Genomic DNA, 25,401 nt, shown 5'->3' with positions numbered 1-25,401 from the left:
CACACACACACACTATAGTCAAGCTGCTGAAAGTCAAAGTCAATGAGAAAATCTGGAAAGCAGCAAGTTAAAAATAACTCTCTACAGACATGGTAAATACAATAGAAATTATCAGCCGACTTATCAGAAACAATGGAGGCTAGAAGGCAATAGAATGATGTGCAGAAACAGTCAACCAATAATTCTACATACAGCAGTATTCTTCAAAAATGAATGTGAAATAGACATTTCCAGATAAACAAAGACTAAGAGAATTTTCTGCTAGCAGACCTGCCTTACAATAAGTACTAAAGTCTTTCAAGATAAAAGAAAGCAACACCAAATTCAAAAGAAAAAACAGAGCACTAGAAATAATAATTAAGTGAACGCAATATTTTTTCTCATTTGTTAACTTTTTTAAAGAAGATTTTATAAAAAAACTAACAGTTTTTCATTGGGTTTATAACTTATCTAAATGTAATACAAAACTAACACCAAGGTAGGGGAGAAAAATGTTTCCATATTTTACTATTGGGTTGTCAGAAAAGTCATGACGCATGTTTGTGACAGATGGCATTAGTTCATTTTTGGAAGTACTAGAGTCATTCGCATCTATGTTACTGCTATGTCATTTGACAGCCGACAGCTCTAGCTTCATTCTAAAAAAAAATGAGCTATTTGGTTGAGGTTTGGAGATTTTACAACAAAAGATGGAAGACCAAACTGTGCATTTTTGCCATATTTTACTGTTTTACTTCCATAAAGGGAAGAACGTGAGTCAAGCTTGTGAAAAGTTGAATCAAGTTTACAGTGACAATGCTCTACAAGAACGTCCATGCCAACAATGGTTCACAAAATTTCGTGCTGATGATTTTGATCTCAACGACGTTCCTCAGTCAGGGAGGCCCACCGAGGTTGATGACGACAAAATAAAGTCACTGATTGAGTCAAACCCACGTTACACGACACGAGAGATTGCAGGAACATTGACCATCCATCATTCAAGCATTCACAACCTCCTGAAGAAGCTGGGATTCATAAGCAAGCTCGATATTTGGTTTCCGCATGAACTCAAAGAAGTTCATTTGACAGAGGGTATAAACATCTGCAATATGCTCATTAAACATGAGGAAAACAATCCTTTTTTGAAGCGACTGATAACTGGTGATGAGAAGTAGACTGTTGACAACAATGTGGTGCGCAAACGGTCTTAGTCCCGATGTGATGATTCGCCTCAAATGACATCGAAAGCAGACATTCATCAGAGGAAGGTTATGTTCTCAGTGTGGTGGGATTTTAAAGGTGTCGTGTTTTTCAAGCTCCTACCAAGGAACCAAACAATCAATTCGAATGTGTTCTGTCAGCAACTGGACAGTTTGAACAAATCCATCATCCAGAAACGCCCAGAGCTTAATTGTAAAGGAGTTGTGTTTCATCACGACAACGCGAGACCACACACGAGTTTGATAACCCGTCAAAAATTATTGGAGCTTGGATGGGATGTGTTGCCACACCCACCATACTCGCCTGACCTTGCGCCATCAGACCTCCACTTGTTTCACTCTCTTCAAAACTCCTTGCGTGGTATAACGTTCAATTCAGATGAGGCTGAAAATCAGCACCTTGTTCAATTTTTCGCAAATAAGGACAGGTCCTTCTATGAATGAGGAATTATGAAGCTCACTGAAAGATGGCAAAAGGTTATCGAACAAAACTGGCAATATATCATTGATCTTTGTTCTTTATATAAATAAATGACCTTTGAAAAACATAGATAAAATGTCATGACTTTTCTGACAACCCAATAGAATCAAGTTAGTATTATTCTGAAGTAGATGTGGTAAGTTAAACCACTAAAAATATAAGTCCAAAAAGAAGTATGATGCTCCACAACCTATAATGAGGTTACTTCTCAATAAACCCATCTTGAATTGAAAATATCGTTAAGTTGAATACACATTTAATACACCTAACCTACCGAACATCATAGCTTAACCTAGCTGGTTTTTACTGAATGCATATAGCTTTTACACATCATAAAGTCAAAAAATCATTAAGTCAAACCATCTTAAGTTGGGGGCCATCTTATGTATTTTTGAAAAATAACAACACAGGCACTAGTGACATCATGCCAAATGGCAGAGTAAAAAATTCTAGGTAACAGGCTCTAAAGAGGTCAGTATCCTCCATGAAAGCAACAACTGAACTAGAGAGAGAGATTGGAACTCTGGACCCTAATACAACACAACAACGAGGGGAGTGCTTAATGAAGGAAGAGGCTGCTGATCTTCTATAAGAGTGGCCTGTCACTCCTTTCCTCATCTGCCACTCCTTTCCTCAGCTGCTGGGCAAGTGGCCCACATTTCTGCAGTGGTTGGCTGGTCCCAGGGTGAGTCGTAAGAACCTTGTTTCATATATACATGTATGTATATATGTGTGAGAATATACTATTTCTGAATATTAATCAAAGATAGCTTTATCAAATCTATTTTAGTATATTAATACTAATAAAATTAACTTACATTTACTAATTGTAGATTTTTATCAGACTCAATGATTCTCCACAAGAAAAAGTTTTATACTAGTTGAATACACTCATATAAGACGATGTCATGTCCATTTCTTTCAGTCTGCAATGCTTTTAAAAATCTCACATCTACTTTACGAACTGTCACACATACATTTTAAAACATCAACTTTTTTCTCCTCTTTATTGTTATTAATCTAATCTTTTCAAACGCATCTTGATCAGTCAATCCATGAAGAACTGGGGGATAATTTTCAAAGTGGTTAACTTCTCAGGCTTTTTGTTGTCCTCCAATTCATCTGAATAAACTCCTTATCACATGAGATCACTTCCTAGAACTTTTCACTGTCCAAACTCCAAAAATACATTAATCTATTTTATGGCTTAAATACTATTTTTCCTTAATCAACAAAAGCATGTTTCATTAAATAGTAAATCATTAAAACTGACTGCATGTCTGGAAAATACTACTGGAATCTTATAAAGATGTGCCCTGAAGCGAGGTCCTCTGGCTCTAAATCCAGCTCCATTTTGGATGGCCAATGGTAAATTAAATTGTTTTCATTTTTTAAATCTTTCAGATTAAGATTCCAAAAAAAGTCAAGTTACGAGTCTTCTTCTTTTGTTACATTCTGGCAGTCTAAAGTAGTTAATCACTCTGATGACAGACTGCCAGGTTTGAACGCTGACTCTGTCATTTATTAGCTCTGTGACTTAGGCAAGTTACTCAACCTCTCTTTCCCTCAGTTTCCTTATCTGCAAAATGGAGACAATGATAGCACATGCCTCGTAAGTTGGTGTGATGACTAAAATATGAACAGAGGTAAAGCTCTCACAACAATGAACTGGCCCATACATGATCAATAAATTCAAATTACCCTGCATACCACATAGTATTTCAATGGTCTTGCTGAACTTTATCAACTCTAATTCAAAAGTTTATTAGTCTAAAGTAATTCTGCATTGCTCATTTTTTCAAATTAATCTAGCTGGGTTTTTATGTTATTTGAAGATTTTTTTCCCCATGTTATTTCACTTGATGTATCTCAAAGAAAGCAATCTGACCCACTACATTCACCATTATCCTTCTTAGCTAAACTCCTGAAATAGCTTTAAAAAGAGGAAAACAGGCTAATTCCAACCAGAGCCACATGAGATATTAACTATTCTCAAACCCACCTAAGTATGGGCTCTAGTTACCTAGACTTCAAATATCTCCTGGTCCTCAAGTCCTATTAAACTAAACTATCATTAGGACTATTCATTTTGCCTGATATTGTCAGTAATCCATTTCAAAAATCCCTCCAATTTAAAATACATATTAAGTAGAAAAAAATTGCACACTACGTGTTAATCTGCATGAGCCTCAAATGTTGCAAAACTGATTTACTATCAGCCAAAAGTCAGGAGTAAATCAGAGAAAAAAAAACCTTTATTTGGCAAAAGTAATAATTATTTGTTAAATATTTTAATTTCAGAAGAAAATAAGGACTAATACCTGTGCCAGAAACTTTACATACATAATTTCATTTAATTCTAACAAGCCTTGAAACAGGCCTTCTTATCCCAGTTTACAAATAAAGACACAAAGGTTTACTGAGTTTAAAGTAAATTGCCCAAGGCCACAAAATTGAGCAGATGCAGAGTCAGGACTCACAGAAACAACAGCAGGTTATTTTCTTGAGGTTAAAGCAGAGAAGATACTTTCTGAGAGACTTAGTAACTTATTTACAATTAGAATCTTTACCTAGGGCAGTAAAAAAAGTTTTAAACAGTTAAAACAGTAGAAAGATGTATCACTTCATTATAAAACATTAAATATCTCTCCATCTATATAGATCTAAAATTCATAGTAGGTAAGCACATCAACAAATGCCATGTACAGTAATTTTGTAAGATTTGTAGAGGAACCAAACAGACTAACCCCTTACCTTTGGTGCATGCACACAGCCTGTCTGTGCCCGAACAGTAAATGACAGAAACAAACGAGTCCTGTTCTTCAGTGCCCTCCTTTTTGGGAGGTTCCACTTTGGCCAAAATTTCAAAGTTTGAAAGATCTAATATTTTCACATATCCTCCCTGAGTGGTTATTACCAGGTGTCCAAGAGTAGAAATATCAGACTTTTTTTCTCTCTCAATGCCATTCTTTGAGGTTAATTGCATTTCCTCAACAGGTTCCTCACAGTCATCCTCTCGATTATCCAATATATCTGGTGGAAGCAAAATGAGCGAGGTAATTGTGTCCTGGGGATCTTTGATATGTTGGATTTTTATTGGCTCCTCTTCTAAAGTCACTATCCGAGTGGCATAATTCATTTTATAAAGTATTAAATATCCACCACTAACATGCCTCTGCTCAGGATGAATTATCAAAGGAGTCTGTACATCTGCTGGTGATTCGTGTTGGATTACACTAATATTTGCACCATTCACTACAGGAAGACTGGATTCCAGCTCACCTTTCCGTCTATTACATAGTGCAGAGTTTAGTTTATTTAAATTATTCAAGGCCTCTACTTGATTTATTGCACTCAAGGATTCAACAGGGCATGTCCGCAGTCCTACCAACAAATGAATTCCATCAGCACAAGGAGTTATAGAGTCTATACAAAGATTCTCCTCCTCTGCAAACTTTGGCAGCCTCAAGCACTGGACCAAAGTCCCAGGCTTGGGGGACACAGAGTTCCACTTCTCAGAATCTGGAGAGGTAAGGTTGGCTGCTGCATCCGCGAACTGCTGAATGTAACTCACAGGAGGATCCTGCAACAACAACTGCTCCTGACTATCCAGTTCCATTTCAATAATCTGTGGAACTGTAAAACCATCATCATGCAAACTTTTACTCATTATATTGTTCATCTGTGAAAAGATTTTTCCTGCTTTCTCATCAGACTCCTTGATGCTATAAAGAAGCAAAATAGGTAAAGTCCTCCTTACCAAAGGAGAATTTAATTCTGAATTAGTGCAGGATTCATTGTCAGTTGACCCCTGTTCTGATATACTTTCACCCTGAGTTCTGCTTAAACCATCCAGTGACCTGTGGGAATTACTACTAATGGGTGAGGTAGCAGGAGATTTATATGTTAATAAACCTCCAGCTAATAAACATGGAAAGGGAATGTTGTGTTGTTCCTGGTGCTTTTCCTTTGTCTTTTCACTCTTAGAGTTTGTTAAGCAAGGATTTGCCCCAAGTTCTTCAAGATCCTTAACGGTATCTTCAAGCACATTTGCAACAATCTCCCACTGAAGTTTTTCTGGTTGCTGGAGAATGCTGAGTGCTGTTATATCAAGGCTCACTTCCATGGCTTCCTTCTGCGATGTATGCCCTTTGAAAAGGAACAATATTTATTAGCAATCGTATTGTGAATGCAAATCAAAACCTGTGCTATAACATTTCCATTTTTACTCATCTTGTCGGTAAATTATAATTATATAAGGGGAAAAGCTTAAAATATTTTAAAGGAAATTTAATCAAAGCTGAGATGAACCTACCCAGAAAAACCAAGAGACTCAAAATCATTTTCAATTCAGAATATATTCATTCACCTGGTAATTTGTGAGCCAAACCTTTTTAAATTAGAGAATAAAAGGATTAAAGAATGAAGACATCATTAATATCAAAGTAATAGGAATCGTACCATTTACTTCTAAACCAGAAAATAATACTATTTATGCATCTGTCACTTATGCACTCTGCAGAATACCCATGAAACAGTAGTGTAATCTCAGTTCCCTACCCTTTACCATTTACAGGCGTCACCTGTAAATGGCATATCATCTCCTCTCTCCCTCCCCCCCCGATCATGCTAATTATCAGTTGATGGTCACAGCATGCAATGTCATCCTAACCTCAGCTTACAAAACTGTAATAATTAGAAAGAAAAATGTTCCCCAAATTTGTCATTTTTAAAATGAAATGTGTCTTCTGTATTATCTGCTAAGTTTTAGTTCATTTTAGCTCATTTAAAGTCAACTGCAGTTTTTCAAACTGTCCCCTTTCAAACAGTATAAAAGTCATTTCTCAGTTCCAACACTCCAAACATGCCATCTCCGTCTACACAAAACCCTGCAATAAATATCAGTCAACCCCTGTACCAGGTATAATCTCAATACCAAAGTTTCGATACTGAAAGTTTCAATCGTTTTATTTTTTTCTGAATAGCACAAAAACTATCGCTCAAGCAATGACAGTATTAGCAACAATAATGCAAAGATAACTCTAGGTATCTTGGAAATACAAAAAAAAAAAAGATTGGAATTTACAATTTTAGGTTAAGAATACAGAAAACTAAAGGAAATAAATATAATTCAAGATGATTGCATGAAAGTTTTTGAAAACTTCCCAAATAATGGAATCAGCAAGAAAGATTCATGGAACATCAAACATTTAAGATATATTGAAAGTTCTGTTTATACCATTTTTGTTAACTATTTCATTAACAATATCTTAAAAATGCTCATTGGCTGGTTTACTTAGAATTTCACATTTTCTTAGAATAACCTTCTCACTTTACATACTGTCACTATTATTATCATCTAGAACTGAAAACACTTCTAGCTAAGCAGAAGACAATATTAGTTATAAACTCAATTTAATTTCTTAATGAAGTTGTCCATTTATTTCACAACCATTCATGTGGCTCATTCATGTGCAGTCTGTGTCTGCCATACAATATTTATATATATTTACTCTGCTAATTTACTAATCTAGACTTGAAATTAAATGTTGACAGGGAGATTTTTATAACATGTAGTATACTATTATATGTCTTGAGGATGTCCAGCCATTTATTAGACTAAACTGAAACTAACTCAAATGATTTTGTTAAAGTTATGGTAGGAAACTGCCAAGAAAAAGCTATTTTATTCTATATACAGTATATTAAAAAATAAATTAACCATAAATTACATATATTAATACACATTTAAGATAATATTCAAAGTAAATGAATTATGAGATGAAACTGTCCATTTGAAAGGAAAATATAACAAGACACATTACTACTCTGCATCTTCCCAACTATTTAATCAACATCTGGGCAACAGCATATGCCATATGCCATACAGTTTACTACAGATGACTAACAAAGCACAATGACGACTATCAAATACTACAATAAGGATACTTGTCTTTACTTATCTCAGTATTTCTCAAACCCACTGTACCACAAAATAAATTTTTATGTAATATACCTACAGACATCCTGCACTATAATATTCTTCAGATAATCATTTTGGAAAACCCCTCTCTAATTCTGCTTACTCAAGTAGTGTCAACCCACAATTCTGCCAGCCAAACTTCGTGAGGTTAGCAATTTAGTTTTATCCAGGCACTTAGTTCTAAGACCATCAAATTTCAATTTGAACCGGCCTTCAATCTCCTGACAAACATTCTTCCCACTCTTCACAAGAAGCAATATATCCTCAATTCAGATATATGGACCCAAAATCAAACTTTTCTCTCTGACATCATCTAGATACTTTCAAAAGTCATGACCTTCAACTAAAAACCAGATGAAAGTCGTAGTCTGCATTCACATTTTTGAAATTAAAATATATATTCTATAATTCTTCAGACCACATCATTCAATTTAATGAGAATCACCTAGAGTTAGTAAACGTAAGTTTTGAAACAGAATCTATGACTTATTTTACATAATTCAGGAAGAGAACACAGTTCCCATTATTATCACAAGCCTCCATAGCCACTTATAATCTTTCAATATATCAGCTTAGAATGCACTATGTAATTATATTTTAATTTTATATATAATTATATCAATAATTAGCTTAAAAGACATATATTTTACTACAAATGAAAGAGGTCCTTACAAATCCCAAAAGGAGGCAATTAAAATGTTTGCACTACAATTTTTTTTCTCTTACTATTGCTACCATTTAATTCTACGTAAGGACAATACTCCCAACGCTAAATGAAGTATCACAGAAAGGGTCAACAAAAATATTAATACATGGTAATTTTTTTTTTTAGATACTGGGAAGTGAACAGAACTACAGTACCTATAGGAAGTATAAAAGATCAACCAGGCACAAGTGGGAAAGATACAAGTAGAAAGGCATAAGGAAATGTACCAAAGATAGTATTATAATTACAAAAATACCTACTGAGATCCTTACACCCAGAGAAAAGAGCACAGTTATAGCATACAAAGGAAAGGTTACAGTTAAAGAGTCAAAAAAACTAAGAGCAGAAAAGGAACATTTAGTTCAAATGCTTCACTTTACAAATGAAAAACTGAGGCCCAGGGAGTTTAAGTGACTTGACAAAACCAAAGAGCTATTTTGTAAAAGAGATCAGTCAAGCTCTAACCAGATCTCCAGGTGACCAGTGAACTATTCTTCATCAGATTAAGAACATGCAATAGTAGCCCTTTTCTGTTTTTGCAAAAGGACAACAAAGAGCTAAAGAGCATTATCTTCATAAAACTAAATTTTTTTAATGAAATTTTTATTTTTCTGGAGCTAATTACACATCTGTACATCATTCAGGACATTTTCCTACTTTAATGTTGATGTTTTCATTTCTAAGAACTACCTCAAAAGACAACTAAGGGTTAGCCCAAAATCAGTCCAGTATTGTTTGGTGGCTTTAAAAAGGATTTTGTAGCAAATTAGAATTTAGAGAGCACTTGCTACTCTATACAAACTATAACTTTTGACAACTACACTATATAAAACCATGTCTCTTCTAGAGATATAACAAATTATATACTGTATGTGCTTAGTTCATGAGATTTGACATTAGAAAATAGCCACAATTTAATAATGGTCACTTTTAAAAAACACGGGCTACTTCCCAGGTACTATGCTTTGCATATTTTTAGCTTAGTCCCCAAAACTCTAACAGAAGTTAAAATAAATATTTTCTATGTTAGAAAATGCTATCAGTGTATAATTAAGTGACAGGACTTGAATTTTATCATCATAAAACTATTTTGAGATGCACTAATAATCTTGCTTATACTATAACTACATTAAAATATGAAGCATACTCTTTTGCCTTAATATTTCATAAGATAATGAGTAAGGCAGAAATTTAGCTGATGCCGTAATGTCTTTGATTTTATACTTAAAAATGTATTTTCTATTCCCATTTTTGGGTGAGAATACAGAACCTTAATTTAAATATTTTTATTTAACAAGAGAATACATTATGGAAGTAAACTGAACGCATTCTGAAGAGCTTCATGTCAACTCCCTGACATCTGTGACAAAAATTTGATAAAACTGTCCCTTTTACTTCCTGTGGCTGAAATAGGTAATATTTAAAATTTAAGTCAGAACACTACATACTACTAAATCAAGATGTCTGATATATAAGATTAGAGTTTAAATTTAGAGTTTGTATTAACTAAGAAAGACATTTAGAATTAAGTGATATCTAGCTTTATCTACAGCTGTGTAAATGCAAAGCTTTCAAAAACAGATTATCTACCTTTTTACATACCTGTCACAGAATCTGATCTGGAATGCTCTTCACTGTCTGAATCCTCCAGTAAATCATCACTTAAAAGTCAAAGTAAAAAAAAAAATAATTTGAATTTAAAGAAAATATACATAATATGAGACAGGAAAAAAAATACAATGTTACAACAACCACTGCTTTACATCTGGAATATAAGCTTCACAAAAACTATTAAAACTAGCTTAAATGATATAGAAGTAGTCTGAGATCATTACTGATTAACAATGCTGATAATGAATCGTAAATCATTAAATAAAAATCTGAGTGAAATAGGATGCGAAAACCTCTAAGGATGTATAACAGAATTTGTAGAAATTAGAAGACTGTTAAGATGTGATTGAGCATAGTTTGGGTAAATAAAGATAAAAAAGAGAGGGGCAGCTAATAAAATCAAGCACAGGATTCCAGGAGTAAAATTTTAAAACTATTATTTTACTAAATTCAGGCAAGATATCCTAAAACCAAATAGGGGAGTGTGTACATGTTAGTATGTACATGTACTCACACATGCATTTCATTTTTATTTTGTATTTGGTTTGTTTTGGAAGCGCTGTTAAGAACTCCTTGAAGAAAACTATTACAACCCAGAAATTAGGAGTTAAGACAACATGACAATATTCCCTCTTTTACTCTGCACTCAGATGGCCAAGAAATTGCCCGTTTCCCTCTTTGCATCCATCTTTATCCTCACTTTCCACTGTTAGCAGACAAGAAAAAAGATTAATTACAGATCACTCTAGCACAATATTAGGCTGTTTCTGTGTGCTAATAATCAGCACTTCTATAGCAGTTCTAAAATTCTAATAACCTCAATTACAAACATAAAAGATGCATCTTGCAGAAAGAAAAAGTATGCCTCCCTTTTTGAAATAATGTATTGCACCTGCATCTGAAATACCCATACATTTATGCAGTAAATGAAACTTAAGTTATTAATCTCTGTTAAAAAAAAAAGTTTGGAATTTTGAGGGGGAGAAACTTACTTAGATATTTGACAAATTTTCTGTGTTTTAGTTTTTTCAAGTGGTGATAACTGTCTATAAACCAATTTTGTGCTATAATTTAAAACAGCAAAAAGAAGGCAAAAAGTTTCAGATTAACTGCTAATTGATTCAAGCTATTTAAATACTAATTGGCTGGTTTCAGGGAAAAAAAAAAAGAAAAGAAACATACCTGGAAAAATAAATCCCAAGGGGGAATATTAAGGAATGGAAATTACCCAGAATGAAGTCCAATCAAGAAGACATAGTAAGTTTCAAATACAGAAGGGCCTTTACATTAGAAAAATAACTAAATATTACCCAGCTGTACTGAGATAAAAGGTTAAATAAAGTAGTAGCATATTTTTTATTTACTTATTATTATTATTACTTTTAGCTGAGCCATCCTGCCACCTATTGGCAGCTCAGGGGCTGCTCAGCTCTGGCCAGGAATAAAACCAGCAACCCTGTTGCTCAGAGCTCGCGCTCTTGAGTGAGCTCTTAACCAACTGAGCCACTCGGCCGGCCTTAGCAGTAGCATATTTTTAAAGAAGGCATTTAGGTATCTCAAAATGAAGCTACAAAATTAAAATGGGTTTCCAGATAATTACCTTTTAAGGCAAAATAAAAAGCTTTTTCTGAAGGTTTTCAAAACACAATAATCCATTTTAAATTTTATTTGATGGTGGAAAAATTCTCATACTATTATATGATAAAATCATACAAGTAAAATCACTTAATGGTATGCTCAAAGGGCTAATTTTATGATATGTAATTATATCTCAATAAAGCATGTAAAAATTCACATGAGTTACAAAATATACAGAAATACACATAAAGGTTAATAACTGGATGCTGTGATTATGGGTGCTATACATTTCAAGTTACTGCTCTGTATTTTCCAATTTTTCTACAGTAAGCATGCATTACTTATATAGATTTACTAAAGCCTTTTGCATGATATAAAATCTTTTGCAAAGAAACAGGTAAAATAAGATATTATGAATAAGTTTTAAGTGTTTACTTAAGATTACATGTGTTCTGAAAACCAAATATACTCATATTATAGGGGTACCTTATTTCTAACATACCAATACCATAAACAACTTCAAATTTAACTCAGGAAATGTTTGCCAATTTGAAAGACACAACATACAAATGACAAAATGTTAATTCATTAAAATTAAATGTGTTTCCAAATAAATATTCTTCCTTGAATAAATTCAGAACAAAGACAATCTAAGTAGAAATGGTCAAAAACAATTCCTAAGCAAGCTATATAGCTAATTACTTTCTATTTCTTGGCTAAGCTTTAATTTCCTCAATTAATATATTATTCTTCAAGCTAATGAAACACAGATGGTGTATTTTAAAAACAAATATACTGTATCTTGTACCACAAAGTCACAGGTATATTAGCTCATTATATTCACTACTGATCCTACAGGAATCCTGCTCCTCTGCAGGGGGACAGGCCAGCCAGGGAGCCTGAGGTTAGAGATGGAGCTCTACCTCTTCAGCGTCCTCCTACCACCCCAACTTAGAGCAAATTTCTCTGACTCACCTCACACTTTATTGGGAGTAAAGGGTCCTTCTATCCTGGATAGACTTAAGTCTCTTAAAACCAGGCAGAGAGATTTATATATCTCAACTTGAGCGTACTACCTCACATAACACCTGTCCAGCAGAAATACTGGATGCGTGTTTACCTAAAATGCACATTTTACCTAAGGGTGTGTGTGTATGTGCTGTGTGTGTGTACACATGTATGTAATCTTAAAAGTGTATCTTGAATCAATTTTTAACCCCAAAATTACAAAACTCCAAGACAAAAGTTCTAATTAAAATCAGTGTTCAAAAAAACATACCAATTTCATTATCTTCAATCAATTTTCCACTAACCTCTAAAAAAAATCACAGAGACCCAGCATGCTTACTTCCCAGTCCTACTGGCAATTGTGGACAAAAACTCAATGGTCCAGCTGCTTTCCAATCAAGCTCTCACTGGGATTTATAACTGAAAACAACCATGAAGCTTTCAGTCTATTCCAGAAATCAGCACACATTCATTTATTTACCTACCTGTAATTTATACCTATTATTACCAAGAGGGCCTAGAAAGAGGTAACCTTCCCAACTTATGTGCTGTAAATTTTCAATTAATTCCCTCAATAAAATAATTTCCATAATCAGCTTTTACATTAGTTCTTAAGGAAAGTGCAAGCCACCTTAGGGATTGTGAAGTAAAACAGTAAATCACTGACTGGTGTAACACCAGTCACACCTCAGTAACATAAGCCCCTGCAAGTGAAATAATACATCTCCTCTGTGTATCAGGATATCTGGTCACAGTTAAATAGGCTCCATTTTACGCTGCTACCTTCAGAATCTTAAAAAGAAGTAGGTAGCTGCTAATGCTTAAGACTAGTGGAGTGGTTTGTGGAACCCTTCATTCGGCCTACTTGAGGATTCTGCAGGTGTCACCCAGTTCAGAGTTACAACTGCAGTTTCTGGGGAAACGAATGAAGTGGGGTTACACTTTGACTGTCCTTCCCTCACAAAGACCAAATACAACTACAGAAATCAAGAATCTGTCAGAAAAGCTGAATGGAAGAGAATCCAGCAAAGATTTTACCAAAATGTTTCTATAGCAAGAATTATCATGCCTCAGTTCATACTCGTTAGTGCTAAATTGTTTTAAATAATTAGGTCATGGGCCAGCAGAGTGGCGCGTTGGTTAACAGGTGGCTTGGGACGCAAGAGGGCCCTGGTTCAGATCCCACATATGAGGGCCAGTGACACTGCTCTCTACAGCTAAGATGCTGAACAACAGCTCAACCTGGAGTTGAGCTGCCGTGAGTCACTGGCAACAGCGTAGGCTGCAGCCCCTGCTGCAGTGGGTTGCCATGGGCTGCCGTGTGTGGCCGGCAGCCACCGTGAGCGGCCGTCCAGAAGCCGGCGACTGATCTGCCTCGCCGGGGAAGAGCACAATGATGGTGCCAACTTGGGCCAGTGAAGCAAAGTCCTCCACAACTAGACAAGAACAAAGGACAGCAACTTGTCTGTTCCCGTTCCCCCAATTCCCCAAAATCTTTAATAATAATAATAATAATAATAATAATAATAATAATAATAATAATAATTAGGTCATCCTCCCCTGCCACAGGTGATGCCACCGGTTAGCACATCTATAATTTGTGGTGCTAATGGAAAAAGCGGAAACTAAAATCATTTGGTTCCACTACTCTGTGAAAAGATTTAGCAGAAGGTGAAATTACAAGTCTAATCCAAGGATTTCATTTCATCATTCAGACTATTGTTCAATGCAGCAATTATGTCTAATTGGGATAGACTGAGATAGAAAATAAAGTATATTTTACAGACTATGGCATTTCTGAATGCAATTTCTTTTCAAGAATCACACACCTCTTTCAGGTTTCCAACCAAACATTTATTCTCTAATCTCTTGACCTAATAATTTTTTCTGCCTCTTCAATTAGAACTAAGAGAATATAAAAGTTAGGAAAAATAAAGCATTTAAGTTCTATAAATACCACTAAAACAAATGTACATACCTATCTCCTTCCAATTTTGGTATATCTGAGCAACTAGAGGAGTCTTCCAGCCATGCCAAAGTTGGTCTCCTTGATTCGACTGCTGAGTTTGGTTCTCCGGACAGAATAAGCTGTTGTACAATGGCTGGATCATATGCATTAATTTCAAACTTTAAATGCACCTAAATAAATGAAAAGCCTAAGTTCACAACTGATTTTTTTTTTCAATTACTAATCTGTTACTTCAAAATTAAAACACACCTTCATAAGTTTGGAAACATCCCATATGCAGATCTTCCCTCGTTTCGTTGCAGCAGCTAGAAAATGAGGGCAGCTTCCCGACCCAAAGCAAGATATTCTGTCAGTTCCATCCGTACAGGGAAACTGCGCAGGGCTTGTTGCAAGAGTGACTGACAATGGCACATTCTGTGTGTGCTCGCCTTTCACAAACGGGCAGTTTGGGGAATGTCTCTCATGTTCAGACCTTACATAGATTAAGGAAAGACAAGTTTAATGAACAACAAAGCTATTAAGTTTGCACATTAAAACAGAACTTCAGGATGATGTTTCCTTTTTTTAAAAAACAAATAATTGAACTTAAAGTATTCCTTACTTAAAAGACTCAAATACCAAATCATTCAATTTTATCAAGATCACTCTAACATGTTCAGCTGCTCACTTTATAATAACAGTTGTTATTCACTTTAATTGATTACAAATACAGTCTCAGATAAAACTAAGAAATAAATGTCATAGTACAATTTATGCTATATTAATATACTGATAAAATTTTTTCAGTTCTGGTATTTCCTCACACTGGTTTCCCACAACTTAAAATGAGTAACTATTTTGCTTCAGTTTAAACTTCTCCATGTATGTATAGTACAGTGACAATAATTAACACTGTACTATATACTGGTATTTGAAATTTGTGAAGAAAATATATCTTAAATCTTCTCAACACACACAAAATTAAAACTATAGAGGCGATAGATATATTAATTAATTAGCTTGACTGGTGATCTTTACACAATGTGTATATATATCAATATCAAGTTGTACACCTTAATATATACAATTTTTACAGGTCAAAGATAAATTAATAATTATATATATTATATATAGATATTTATCAGTGATCACAACTATAAATGACATAATATAGTAAAATCTCAATAAATGCCATTCAAATCACAAAAAACTTTTTAGTAAAGTCTGAAAGCAAAAAGACCTGTATTAAGAACACAATAATACACCCTATACATTCACTATAGGACCCAATCAATCAAATAACTTCTAAACAAAATTTCTTTTCAAAGAAACTTAGATAATGTTCACAAATTATCCATTATTTCTTTCAAATAAATCCTTATGTGGTAAAAATAAATGTTAAATTAGTTTAATAGAAAACCCTAACATTTTTATAAAAATAAAATACTAGGACCTAAGATCAAGACAGGTAATAATGACTAAGAATTTTCCCAAACATCGAAACCAGGATCAACTTTAACACTTAAGCTATCTGTCCAATTTTGTGCCTACTTTCTTTCTTTGTGGTTATTCTTTTTTTTTTTTTTTAACTTTGACTAGTTCTAATTACAAGGCTTTATTTGAAATGCCAGGATGCTGCTACCAAAAAAAGAACCCTTTTTTTTCAAAGCCATTTTTACATTTCCAGAGCACAGAAAGGAACACTATACTTATAAAATGTGCTATTCCTTAGGGTGTACATATTTCTTTCTACATTGCACCTACAAGTTACCTACATCCATATATAAATCCTAGACAATTTGTAATACGCAGATGTCTTACATAAATGCTTTTACATGGCTTCCCTAAGCAGAAATTTTGACTGGATTCCCTCCCAGCTAAGTACTTGGGTTGTTTTCCCCTTTCCATTTCTCTCTTACCTGAGGCGTTTCAACTTTTTAATTAAAATTTTATTTACACAAGTGATAAATGACTATATAAAGTAAAGCTAAAGACCTACTTCAATTATAATATCCAATCCCAATCTCCTATTCTACATGAAGGTAATCACTGTTATGAATTTAAGTGGTATACTTCTGAAATATTTTTATAAGTTTATATACATATATGTACATATAGAAAATACAATTTTTACTTATTTATTTTTAACTGAGCCATCATGTCACCTGTTGACAGCTCAGCGGCAGCTCAGCCCAGGCCAGGAATCAAACTGGCAACCCTGCTGCTCAGAGCTGACACTCTTGATTGAGCTCTTAACCAACCGAGCCACTCAGCCAGCCCTTAGCGGTTTTACTTTAAATAGACAGAACGATTGTATGAAATCATTCCACAACAGCTTTGTTGATACAATAACATATCTAAAAGTTAGTGATGGTGATTGATAGACAGCTAACTATTCATTCCTTTTAATTGTTAGATCATAGTTGATTATACTACATTTTATTTGACTATTCCCTCCTGATAGGCATTTAACATGCTTCCAGTTTTCAATGTAGTGACCATCCATTTTACACTTCACACATACAAAAGCAATTAATTCCCGAGGGTAAATAAGTAGAAGTGGAATTGCCAGATAATAGGGTGTGCCCATTTACTCTAAAAACTGCAGTCTGCCTCCAAAGTTACTCTGTCAACTCTCACAATTAAAATATGAGAGTACCATTTTCCCCTTCCAAGTCTTCATTCTTTTCCCCCTTATAGTTTCAGGTGGTGTCCAGGCTCAGTTCCCCAGCCCCCATCAATGTTGTTCCCACTTATCCATTTGGAGCATTGTGCCCAAGTCCTCAGAGGCTCTACCAACTGCTCGAGCTTGAGGGATCCTAAATCCTGGGGGCAAAAAAGAGGTAGAATCCTTGATTCCCTGACCATGTCAAGAAACTATGGGTTTTTAACGGCCCAAGTTGGAAATTTGAATCAACTTTCCCACAGAAAAATCTTTTTATATATGTGTGTGAAAACACACACACACACACGCAGTTTCTAGAGGAAAAGACTGATTTCCAAACAAAATCCTACCCTAAATCTGCAAATTTCTCATATTCAACTCAGTCTGCAGATACATGCAACTCCAAGTTTTATTTTCATACAGTATTTCCCACTGTAACCTGGAATCCACATGCATAATCCAGTGGGCTTTACTAAATTCACCCCATTCCCACCAGCTGATTAGCATTCAGAGACCTCAAACTAATTTGAGTACAATGTTAAGTGATATATTTTAAAACAAATCCTGCCTCCATAACTTAATAGCCATATGCCCCTTCAGCAAATACTATTTTATGTTAAAATGGGATTAATAATTCCTATCTCACTGAGTGACTATAAGGATTAAATTATAAAATATGCCCTCCTATAAAACAAGATGAGGGCCGGCTGAGTGGCACGTTGGTTAAGAGTTGGCTTGGGTCGCCAGCTCTGAGAAGCAGGGCCCCAGTTCGGATCACAGATGAGGGCCAGGGACACTGCGCCCTCATCAGCTAAGATGGTGAACAACAGCTCGACCTGGAGCTGGGCTGCCGTGAGTCGCCGGCGACGGAGTAGGCTGCAGCCTGGCTGCAGTGAGCTGCCATCAACTTCCGTGAGTGGCTGGCAGCTGGCGTGAGCTGCCGTGAGCCGCTACCCAGTGGCCAGCGACTGATCTGCCTTACCCAAGAACGCAATGATAATACCAACATGGGCCAGTGAAGCAACGTCCTCCACAACTAGACTGAAGAACAAAAAAGGACAGCAACTTGTCTGTTCCCCTTCCCCAATTCCCCAATGCTATTCCCCTCCCCCAATTCTCCAATAAAATCTTTCAAAAAACAAACAAACAAAAAAACAAAGATAATACCTACTTCATAGGGCTAATGTGAGAAATAAATGAAGTAAAAATATATAAAGTGCTTTAGGATGGTACCTGGTAAATAGTTTTATATAAATATTTGCAATTATTATATTTCTATTAATAGGGCCTCAGAGTAGTCATTTGTAAAAATGAGGTTTCAATACATGATCTCTAATATTTAACCAAATTCTAAACTTTCATGCACTAGAATCAAAATCATCACAGGCTCCCTAAAATTATTTCAAAATTAAAAATGTAAATCATAGGGCCTTCCTCCATGGATTCTCTAATGACAACCTGCCCTCAAAAAACAAAGATTAAACTGCTGAAGTTAACCATGCTATTTTAATTTAACATAGCCTTCTGGTTTTCAGAGCCTGAATCTATTCTTTGGCACTTCTCCCCACATACAGATTTTAGGAAGTCCAAGACCTCAGAGATATTACTGTATGTCAAGGGACGTGACAGCATAGACAACGCTACCTCATTCTCTTTGGATAAAGCAAAAATATAGATGACAGAAAGGCATGAATATTACTATAGCTAGATCATAAAAATAAAATTTAGAAGCACATTTACAGGATTAACTTAGCTGATTATGTCCAGAAAAATCAAGACTCACCAAGGTTCATCAGTAGGTTCCCAACAAACAAGACACACACTACAAGTAAAACACATGGCTCTATCATCTCCAGATGAGGCAGGCTGCAAATTTATAAAAAATACAGAGAAGGTTAACAATATTAAAATAGCTTTTAAATAAAAGTTCTTCTAGAACAGTTAATAAATTTAGATAAAATTCCATTTTAAGAAAAGCAAAATTAGCATATACTATTATGTTCCAACAACGCACTGGGTCCCCAAATGTTTACAAATGTGCTTCCTTATTTGAAAAATCGTTTCATCAGAAAATGACCAATAAATCAAACATGGAGGCACACACACACTCAATCTCTGCTCTAGCATCTTCTAACTATATTACTAAAGTATTTGAAATATAGTTAAGTATATGAAAAAAAATAGTCTAACAGGTTTATTATAAAAAACTGAATCCTACACAATCACACAAGAAAGGACAAGGAAAAAGGAAAAGCAAACTAGTGAACCTAATTCATATAATACTCAGGACACATGGGATAAAACACATATATATATATATATATATACACCTCTGAAAACCAATATTATTATTTTTGGGCACTTAACTCTAGTTAGCACTTACTATGTCTACAGATTAAAATTTATTATATATTTTACAAGATTAAAAATAATGAGGCCCTAACACAGGCAGAAGATTCTAGAAAACCTATGAACCAGTCTTCAAATGAATCTATCTTTAATACGTTGAATGAAATATTCAAATATATGGTATTCTGATTTAATTTTAGTTAAGATATTCAGAACACTTCAAGATAACTAAGGGAGCCGGCCGAGTGACTCAGCTGGTTAAGAGCTCACTTAGGAGCGCCAGCTCTGAGCAGCAGGGCCTCGGTTCGGATCCCACATTGAGGGCCAGTGACGCTGCCCTCTACAGCTAAGATGATGAACAACAGCTCCACCTGGAGCTGGGCTGCTGTGAGTCACGGGCGACAGCGTAGGCTGCAGTGGGGCTGCAGTGGGCTACGTGAGTGGCTGGCAGCCAGAGTGAGCGGCCAACCAATGACCAGCAACCGATTACCTCACCCAGGAAGAGCACAATGAGCATACCAACATGGGCCAGTGAAGCGACATCCTCCACAACTAGACTGAAGAACAAAACAGCAACTTGTCTACCTGTCTGTTCCCCTTCCCCGATTCTCCAACACTGTTCCCCTCCCCCAATTCCCCAATAATATCTTTAAAAAACAAAAAAAGGATAACTAAGGAATGATCACTCCAGATTCTTTATGACAGTAACTTCAATGTATTTCAAAATTTAGTTGAATTCTAAAATTAAATAAGCAAGCTCTATGTAAACTGACACGTGTTAGATTTCTTAGATTCTTTAGCAGTGGTAAAACAGTGGTAAGCCAGTCTACACTACTCAGTTGAAGTTTCTTTTAATTAGAATATTATGCCTTTCTGAACTCATTTTTCTTACCCTCCCTCTACTTTAGTTCATTGAAGCCCTCCATAATGTCCCATTCTTATGTCTTTGTAACACTAATCCTTATACTGTACAACCTCTTTTCGTACATAAAATTATGACTATTTTCTTTGACTATTCCTCTTTCTGCATAATTTCTTAATCAGTTCTTCAATACATTATGTATTCAGGTATAATTTCACTATCCACAATGCTGCTACTTTAGTATATGGGTAATTTAAATCCCAAATAAAATTAGAATTTCAGGAGTAACTGTAACAGTGTTCTTTGATTGCATTACCCTACGTATCTATTACTGTTATGAATAAAGTCAAAACATGAAAATAAACACACATCCAAAGAGAACAATTTTCAAAAAGTAAATCTGAAGAATACTGCCTATTTCTAAAAGAGAATAGTTATGAAGCATTAACTCCATTGTTAGTTACTTTTAACATATTTTTTTTCTTTTCATACACAATACATGACATAGGAAATAGCCAGTCAGTATAATGATCAAAGGTAAGAACAAAACACACATAAATGCAAACACACAAGTACACAGCCCGGTTACATGAAATAACTTTTTGAAAAATATTAAAATGTTAATGATTTTATTTTACTCAAGGCTACAAAGGCATGCTAAAAAAAGGTTTTTATTTATTAGTCTTTTTTACCTGATGATAAAATCCAGCTTGAGCCATGGGATCTGGTTGTGCCCATCTATAGCCTACATGAGGCCATGAGGTAAATGTCTCCCGTCTGTTAGCTTCACTATACATTAATGATCTAAAAGTAAACATACTTTATGTAATCGGCATTAAGCATCTAATTACAGTGACACTCCTATTTCTTACTGAAAAAAAGCTTTATTGGATTATCAACAAAAGACCGAAATGGCCTAATGGCCAAGTTCAAATCTGCATTTTAAACTAAAAATAATCACTTTTAGAAATTTCTCTTAAACAGAGTAGGGAAAAGGAAACCTGACTGTTACCACCAATGATAAACAATTCCGGAGGTAGGTTAAATAAATTAACTGATGTTGCATAATTACCAAGCAGAGAACACAAAATCTGGAAATGTACAGGCAGAGAGCTATATGCTTTCATCATGTGTCTGTACAACAAACAGATAAAACCAAAAAAGAAAAAGTGGTTTTATCTCAACCATATTTCTCTTCTTTTTTTTTAAGCAGAAGGTAGTTTTCTGTCCTTTCTCCAGAGAAATCTTTTCCCAGGAAAGCTGTACTCTCTAGTGAATTATCAAAAAAGGAAATCTTCACATTTTCATATTAAAATATATTAGCTCACTGAGATTGAAGCTGTAACAGAGAGGGTAGAGTATTTTTTTAAAGGATTATAACACAACTAGAAAAAGTCCAAACAGCTTCAAGTAAGAAAACGACTAGAACGCAAAGCTTACTCTTCCTAACACAAAAGTGTAACTGATAACACGAAGGGGAAAAAAAGAGAGAGACAGAGACAAAAAGTGGTAAAGGTCAGCACGAGATGAAAAAAATACTTTTCTTTAAATTCTTCTCTAAATTGGTACACAGTTTCCTATACTATTGCTAGTGATCTTAGTTAATTTAACTTAGAGGTGTATTCTGGTTTGAAAAGCACGTCACTGGGTTAGAAAAGCCTTATCCTTTACAGGCTTTAGATGTCTTCAGAATCTGTGTCAGTCTTAGAACAGAAAACTGTCCACTTAGTTAACTCAAACCTCCAAAAGACCTGAGTTCATTAAGGTCCTCCTCAGGTTCCTAGATTCATTTTTAATGAAACAAACACCACAGACTACATCAAAATTAATATTCTGAGACATTTTAACACTTCTAGAAACATTGAATATCCTATCCAATGAATGCATTTCCCAAAATAAAACATTTACCACAGTTTGGACTGATTTTTTTTTTTAGAAACCCTGCTGCTATTTGCAAAGAAAATAGCTCTGAAGGGCTGTTTTTATAATCTCAAGATAGGCACAGCTTTCAGGCAAAAAACATTTATTCAAAGTACATTATTTCTTTTTTCATCCCTCTCCAGGCATCTTCCGAATAATATTTTAATGACAGACACAGCACACATCACCTGACAGTTATTCAGATTAAAAATGATCATCTCTACATTTTGCCCTAAAGACAGAGATAGCAATATTGCTATGGAATATAAAAATTCTTCACAAATATTAACACAACCAACAGAAGTTATCTATATAATCATAAAATCACTAAACAAGAAAAAAGGCAATTGATTAAGCAAAGTCTCAGTTTACCAAGAGATAAACTAATAAATATTGCAAACTAATATTACAGCCATATTTCAGATAATAGAAGTTAAAAGTTAATTCACTCAGTAGTGCCTCTGCTAACATCAGCATGTACTATTTATAAAGGAACTTCAGAAAAAAGCATAGGAAGTTACAATTCACATTGATGAAAATGTAAAAACAAAATGCTACATGTGAAGAAAAACGTGAACTTAACAAAACTGAATTTAACATTTCAGTATAGCATTTTTAAACTTCAGTACTTTCAGTAAGAATCTGATAACTGTTATTTCAAATAACAAATCAGGTAAGTTTTTAAATTAATGTATGCATTACTGGCTTTATAATTAGTTTTATACAAAGCAGAACCTCATAAATCTCTACTGAAGAAAATAATGGTTGAGGAGCGATTTTTATAATACTCTGTTTACATCCAGGGCAGGCAGCATAAAAACCTTCATTCAAAATTGTCCTAATTAATTTTTTAACTCTTTTCATTTTGTAGGAAATAATATATGGCTCTTATACTTAGTCTCTGACATGGTTTTATCATTTATCAAAATTTATGTCAAAGGTCACAAATTTCAACAAGGCAAAATAATTCTTATAAATGGAATAATTATAATATTTTTAAGTTGACTCAAATATTTATTAAGTAAGTATGAAGCTGGAATTTTCAAAATATAGCTTTGTGATTCCTTTAAACACTTCCCAGAAACCAAAAACAAATAGCAATTCAAGTGGCAGTTTACTTCACTTCAGTTATTTTGATAAAAATGAGACTCTGAATGGCTTTTTAAAATATTCTGAAACATCTTTTTAAACATCATCCAATTTACAGTTTTTCTTGGTTAATCAAAGAAACTAATCAATTCAATTTCAGTATCACATCTCTTCATAAGCAAGGTTATACCTGTCCACAGAACGGCCTGGCCCCACTCCAAGTTCTGGACGTGCACTAGGTAAGAGGTAAGACAATCTGTCCATCACTGAGGATGCCACAGGTAAGGCAGCAACATTTTGATTTATTTTCTTGAGTTCATTCACAATGGCACTGGCAATGGACTTTAACACATGATGAGGAAGATGAAATGTAACTGTGGCCCACTGAAAGAAAATGGAGAGTGTAAGCAAAGAAAAATGGCCTCAAAGTTTTAAACAAAACCATAATTTACACATTATAAAATAGAGAACGATAAGTCTCAAGTCAGTTCACTGCATTCATTCATCATTTAAAGCAGGAACTTGCAATTACATAAAAAATGAAATCTCAACTAATCACTGTGAAAAAGATAGTTTAGAACCAAATGATAGCACACCTTACATTTCCCATCCACAATTAAAAATAACTAAAATCATATGTCATTTTTCGTATGTCTCCAGCACATATACAATGTTAAGCACAAATTAGGCACTCAAATATCTCCATTCACAAGAACATAGTTGTACCATGAATCACTACTGGGATAGAAAGAAATTATTTTGCCTTAGCAGATTCTTATGTATTTATTGTTGTTGTCACCATAATCCAGTAAAAGTAACAAAAAGCACTGATCGTGCAGTCACAGACTTGGATTAAAGCTCATCTTCACCATCAACTACGTTTCCTGCTTCTGTGAAATGGGGAAAAACAAATCCCTATTCACCTAATGTTACAAGAATTCAAGTGAGGACTGCTACAGTGTTTAACAGAGTAGACATTCAATAAATGTTAACCACAATTCTTTAATACTAGAATAATTACTTAAGAAGTTAGACTGCGAGGGGTTATGGAAATAAATAAATAAATAAAAGAAGTTAGACTGCAAAAATGCTATGTATTATTTTCCCAGAGAAGTCTATAAAGTCATTTCATCTTTGTATCTTGTTCCTGTTCACCTATGAATCAATAAAACTGGAAAAACTTAGGGCCAGAAATGTGACTTGAATTGCTAAAAAGCAACAAAACAAAAATCTCGGAGAGAATCAAAGCCTCTTACTTTGTTTCTAGACCTACCCTATTCACATAACCAGAGCCTCTTTGTTGAAAGAGAGGCTGAATCCCCTTGAGAAAGAATCCTACAACAATACCCCAACTATACAATGTAAATTTTATTCCAAGCCTTCTCCAAAGACACCTGTGGGCATTCACTAGTCACTGTGCTCTGGAGAACAGAAAATATTGTGATGTTTCAGGCATTACAAGACAGTAGCACTGAAGTTACCTAAAACATCACAGTGAAAGTGGGGGTTTACCACAGTCCAGTAAGACTTTTAACCCAAAACTGCCTCAGGGAGCAATATGGGTCCCCAGACCTATTTTTTTGTCATTATTTCTCCAGGTCCCAAACGCATAATTAGAAGAGATACAGAACAAGCAACTAGAAAAATTCCTACATTGTTTATTGTTTCTCTGATCCTCTCTGAAAACCCCTAAAACTTTCATTCTCTACAATGACACTACCCAAAGTAATATTACATTCCTGAAAAAATTTCTGAGATTGATGCCACTATGAGACCTGAAAGACAGAGGGGTAATCAAACTATCTCACCTCCATTTAACTGGTCTGTTTGGATGTAGAATATAAATGCATCTTAAAGAATGAATGTGGTCTCAGGTCTTATATTTAGGTCTTTAATCCATTTTGAGTTTGTTCTTGTAAGTGGCGTAAGGAGGTGGTCCAGTTTCATTTTTTTGCATGTGTCAGTCCAATTTTCCCAGCACCATTTATTAAATAGGCTA

The 25,401-nt window shown here is 34.6% G+C and overlaps 1 protein-coding gene across 1 annotated transcript in view; it reads right to left on the bottom strand.

Annotated features, from left to right (window-relative positions):
- The window catches only part of BIRC6 (baculoviral IAP repeat containing 6), a 211,100-nt gene that overhangs the window by 162,973 nt on the left and 22,726 nt on the right, over nt 1-25,401 (bottom strand). The window contains exons 3-9 of the mRNA XM_019653801.1: nt 23,593-23,786; nt 21,086-21,197; nt 18,966-19,048; nt 14,788-15,010; nt 14,548-14,708; nt 9,975-10,033; nt 4,438-5,832 (exon numbers count right to left, since the gene is read on the bottom strand). Of these exons, the coding sequence (XP_019509346.1) occupies nt 4,438-5,832; nt 9,975-10,033; nt 14,548-14,708; nt 14,788-15,010; nt 18,966-19,048; nt 21,086-21,197; nt 23,593-23,786 (2,227 nt within the window). The remainder of the gene's footprint in view (nt 1-4,437; nt 5,833-9,974; nt 10,034-14,547; nt 14,709-14,787; nt 15,011-18,965; nt 19,049-21,085; nt 21,198-23,592; nt 23,787-25,401) is intronic.

This window comes from Hipposideros armiger, unplaced genomic scaffold (assembly GCF_001890085.2).
Source record: "Hipposideros armiger isolate ML-2016 unplaced genomic scaffold, ASM189008v1 scaffold_207, whole genome shotgun sequence".
NCBI lineage: Eukaryota > Metazoa > Chordata > Mammalia > Chiroptera > Hipposideridae > Hipposideros > Hipposideros armiger.
Note: the sequence above shows the minus strand (reverse complement) of the source record. Positions and strands in the feature narration are given on the sequence as shown.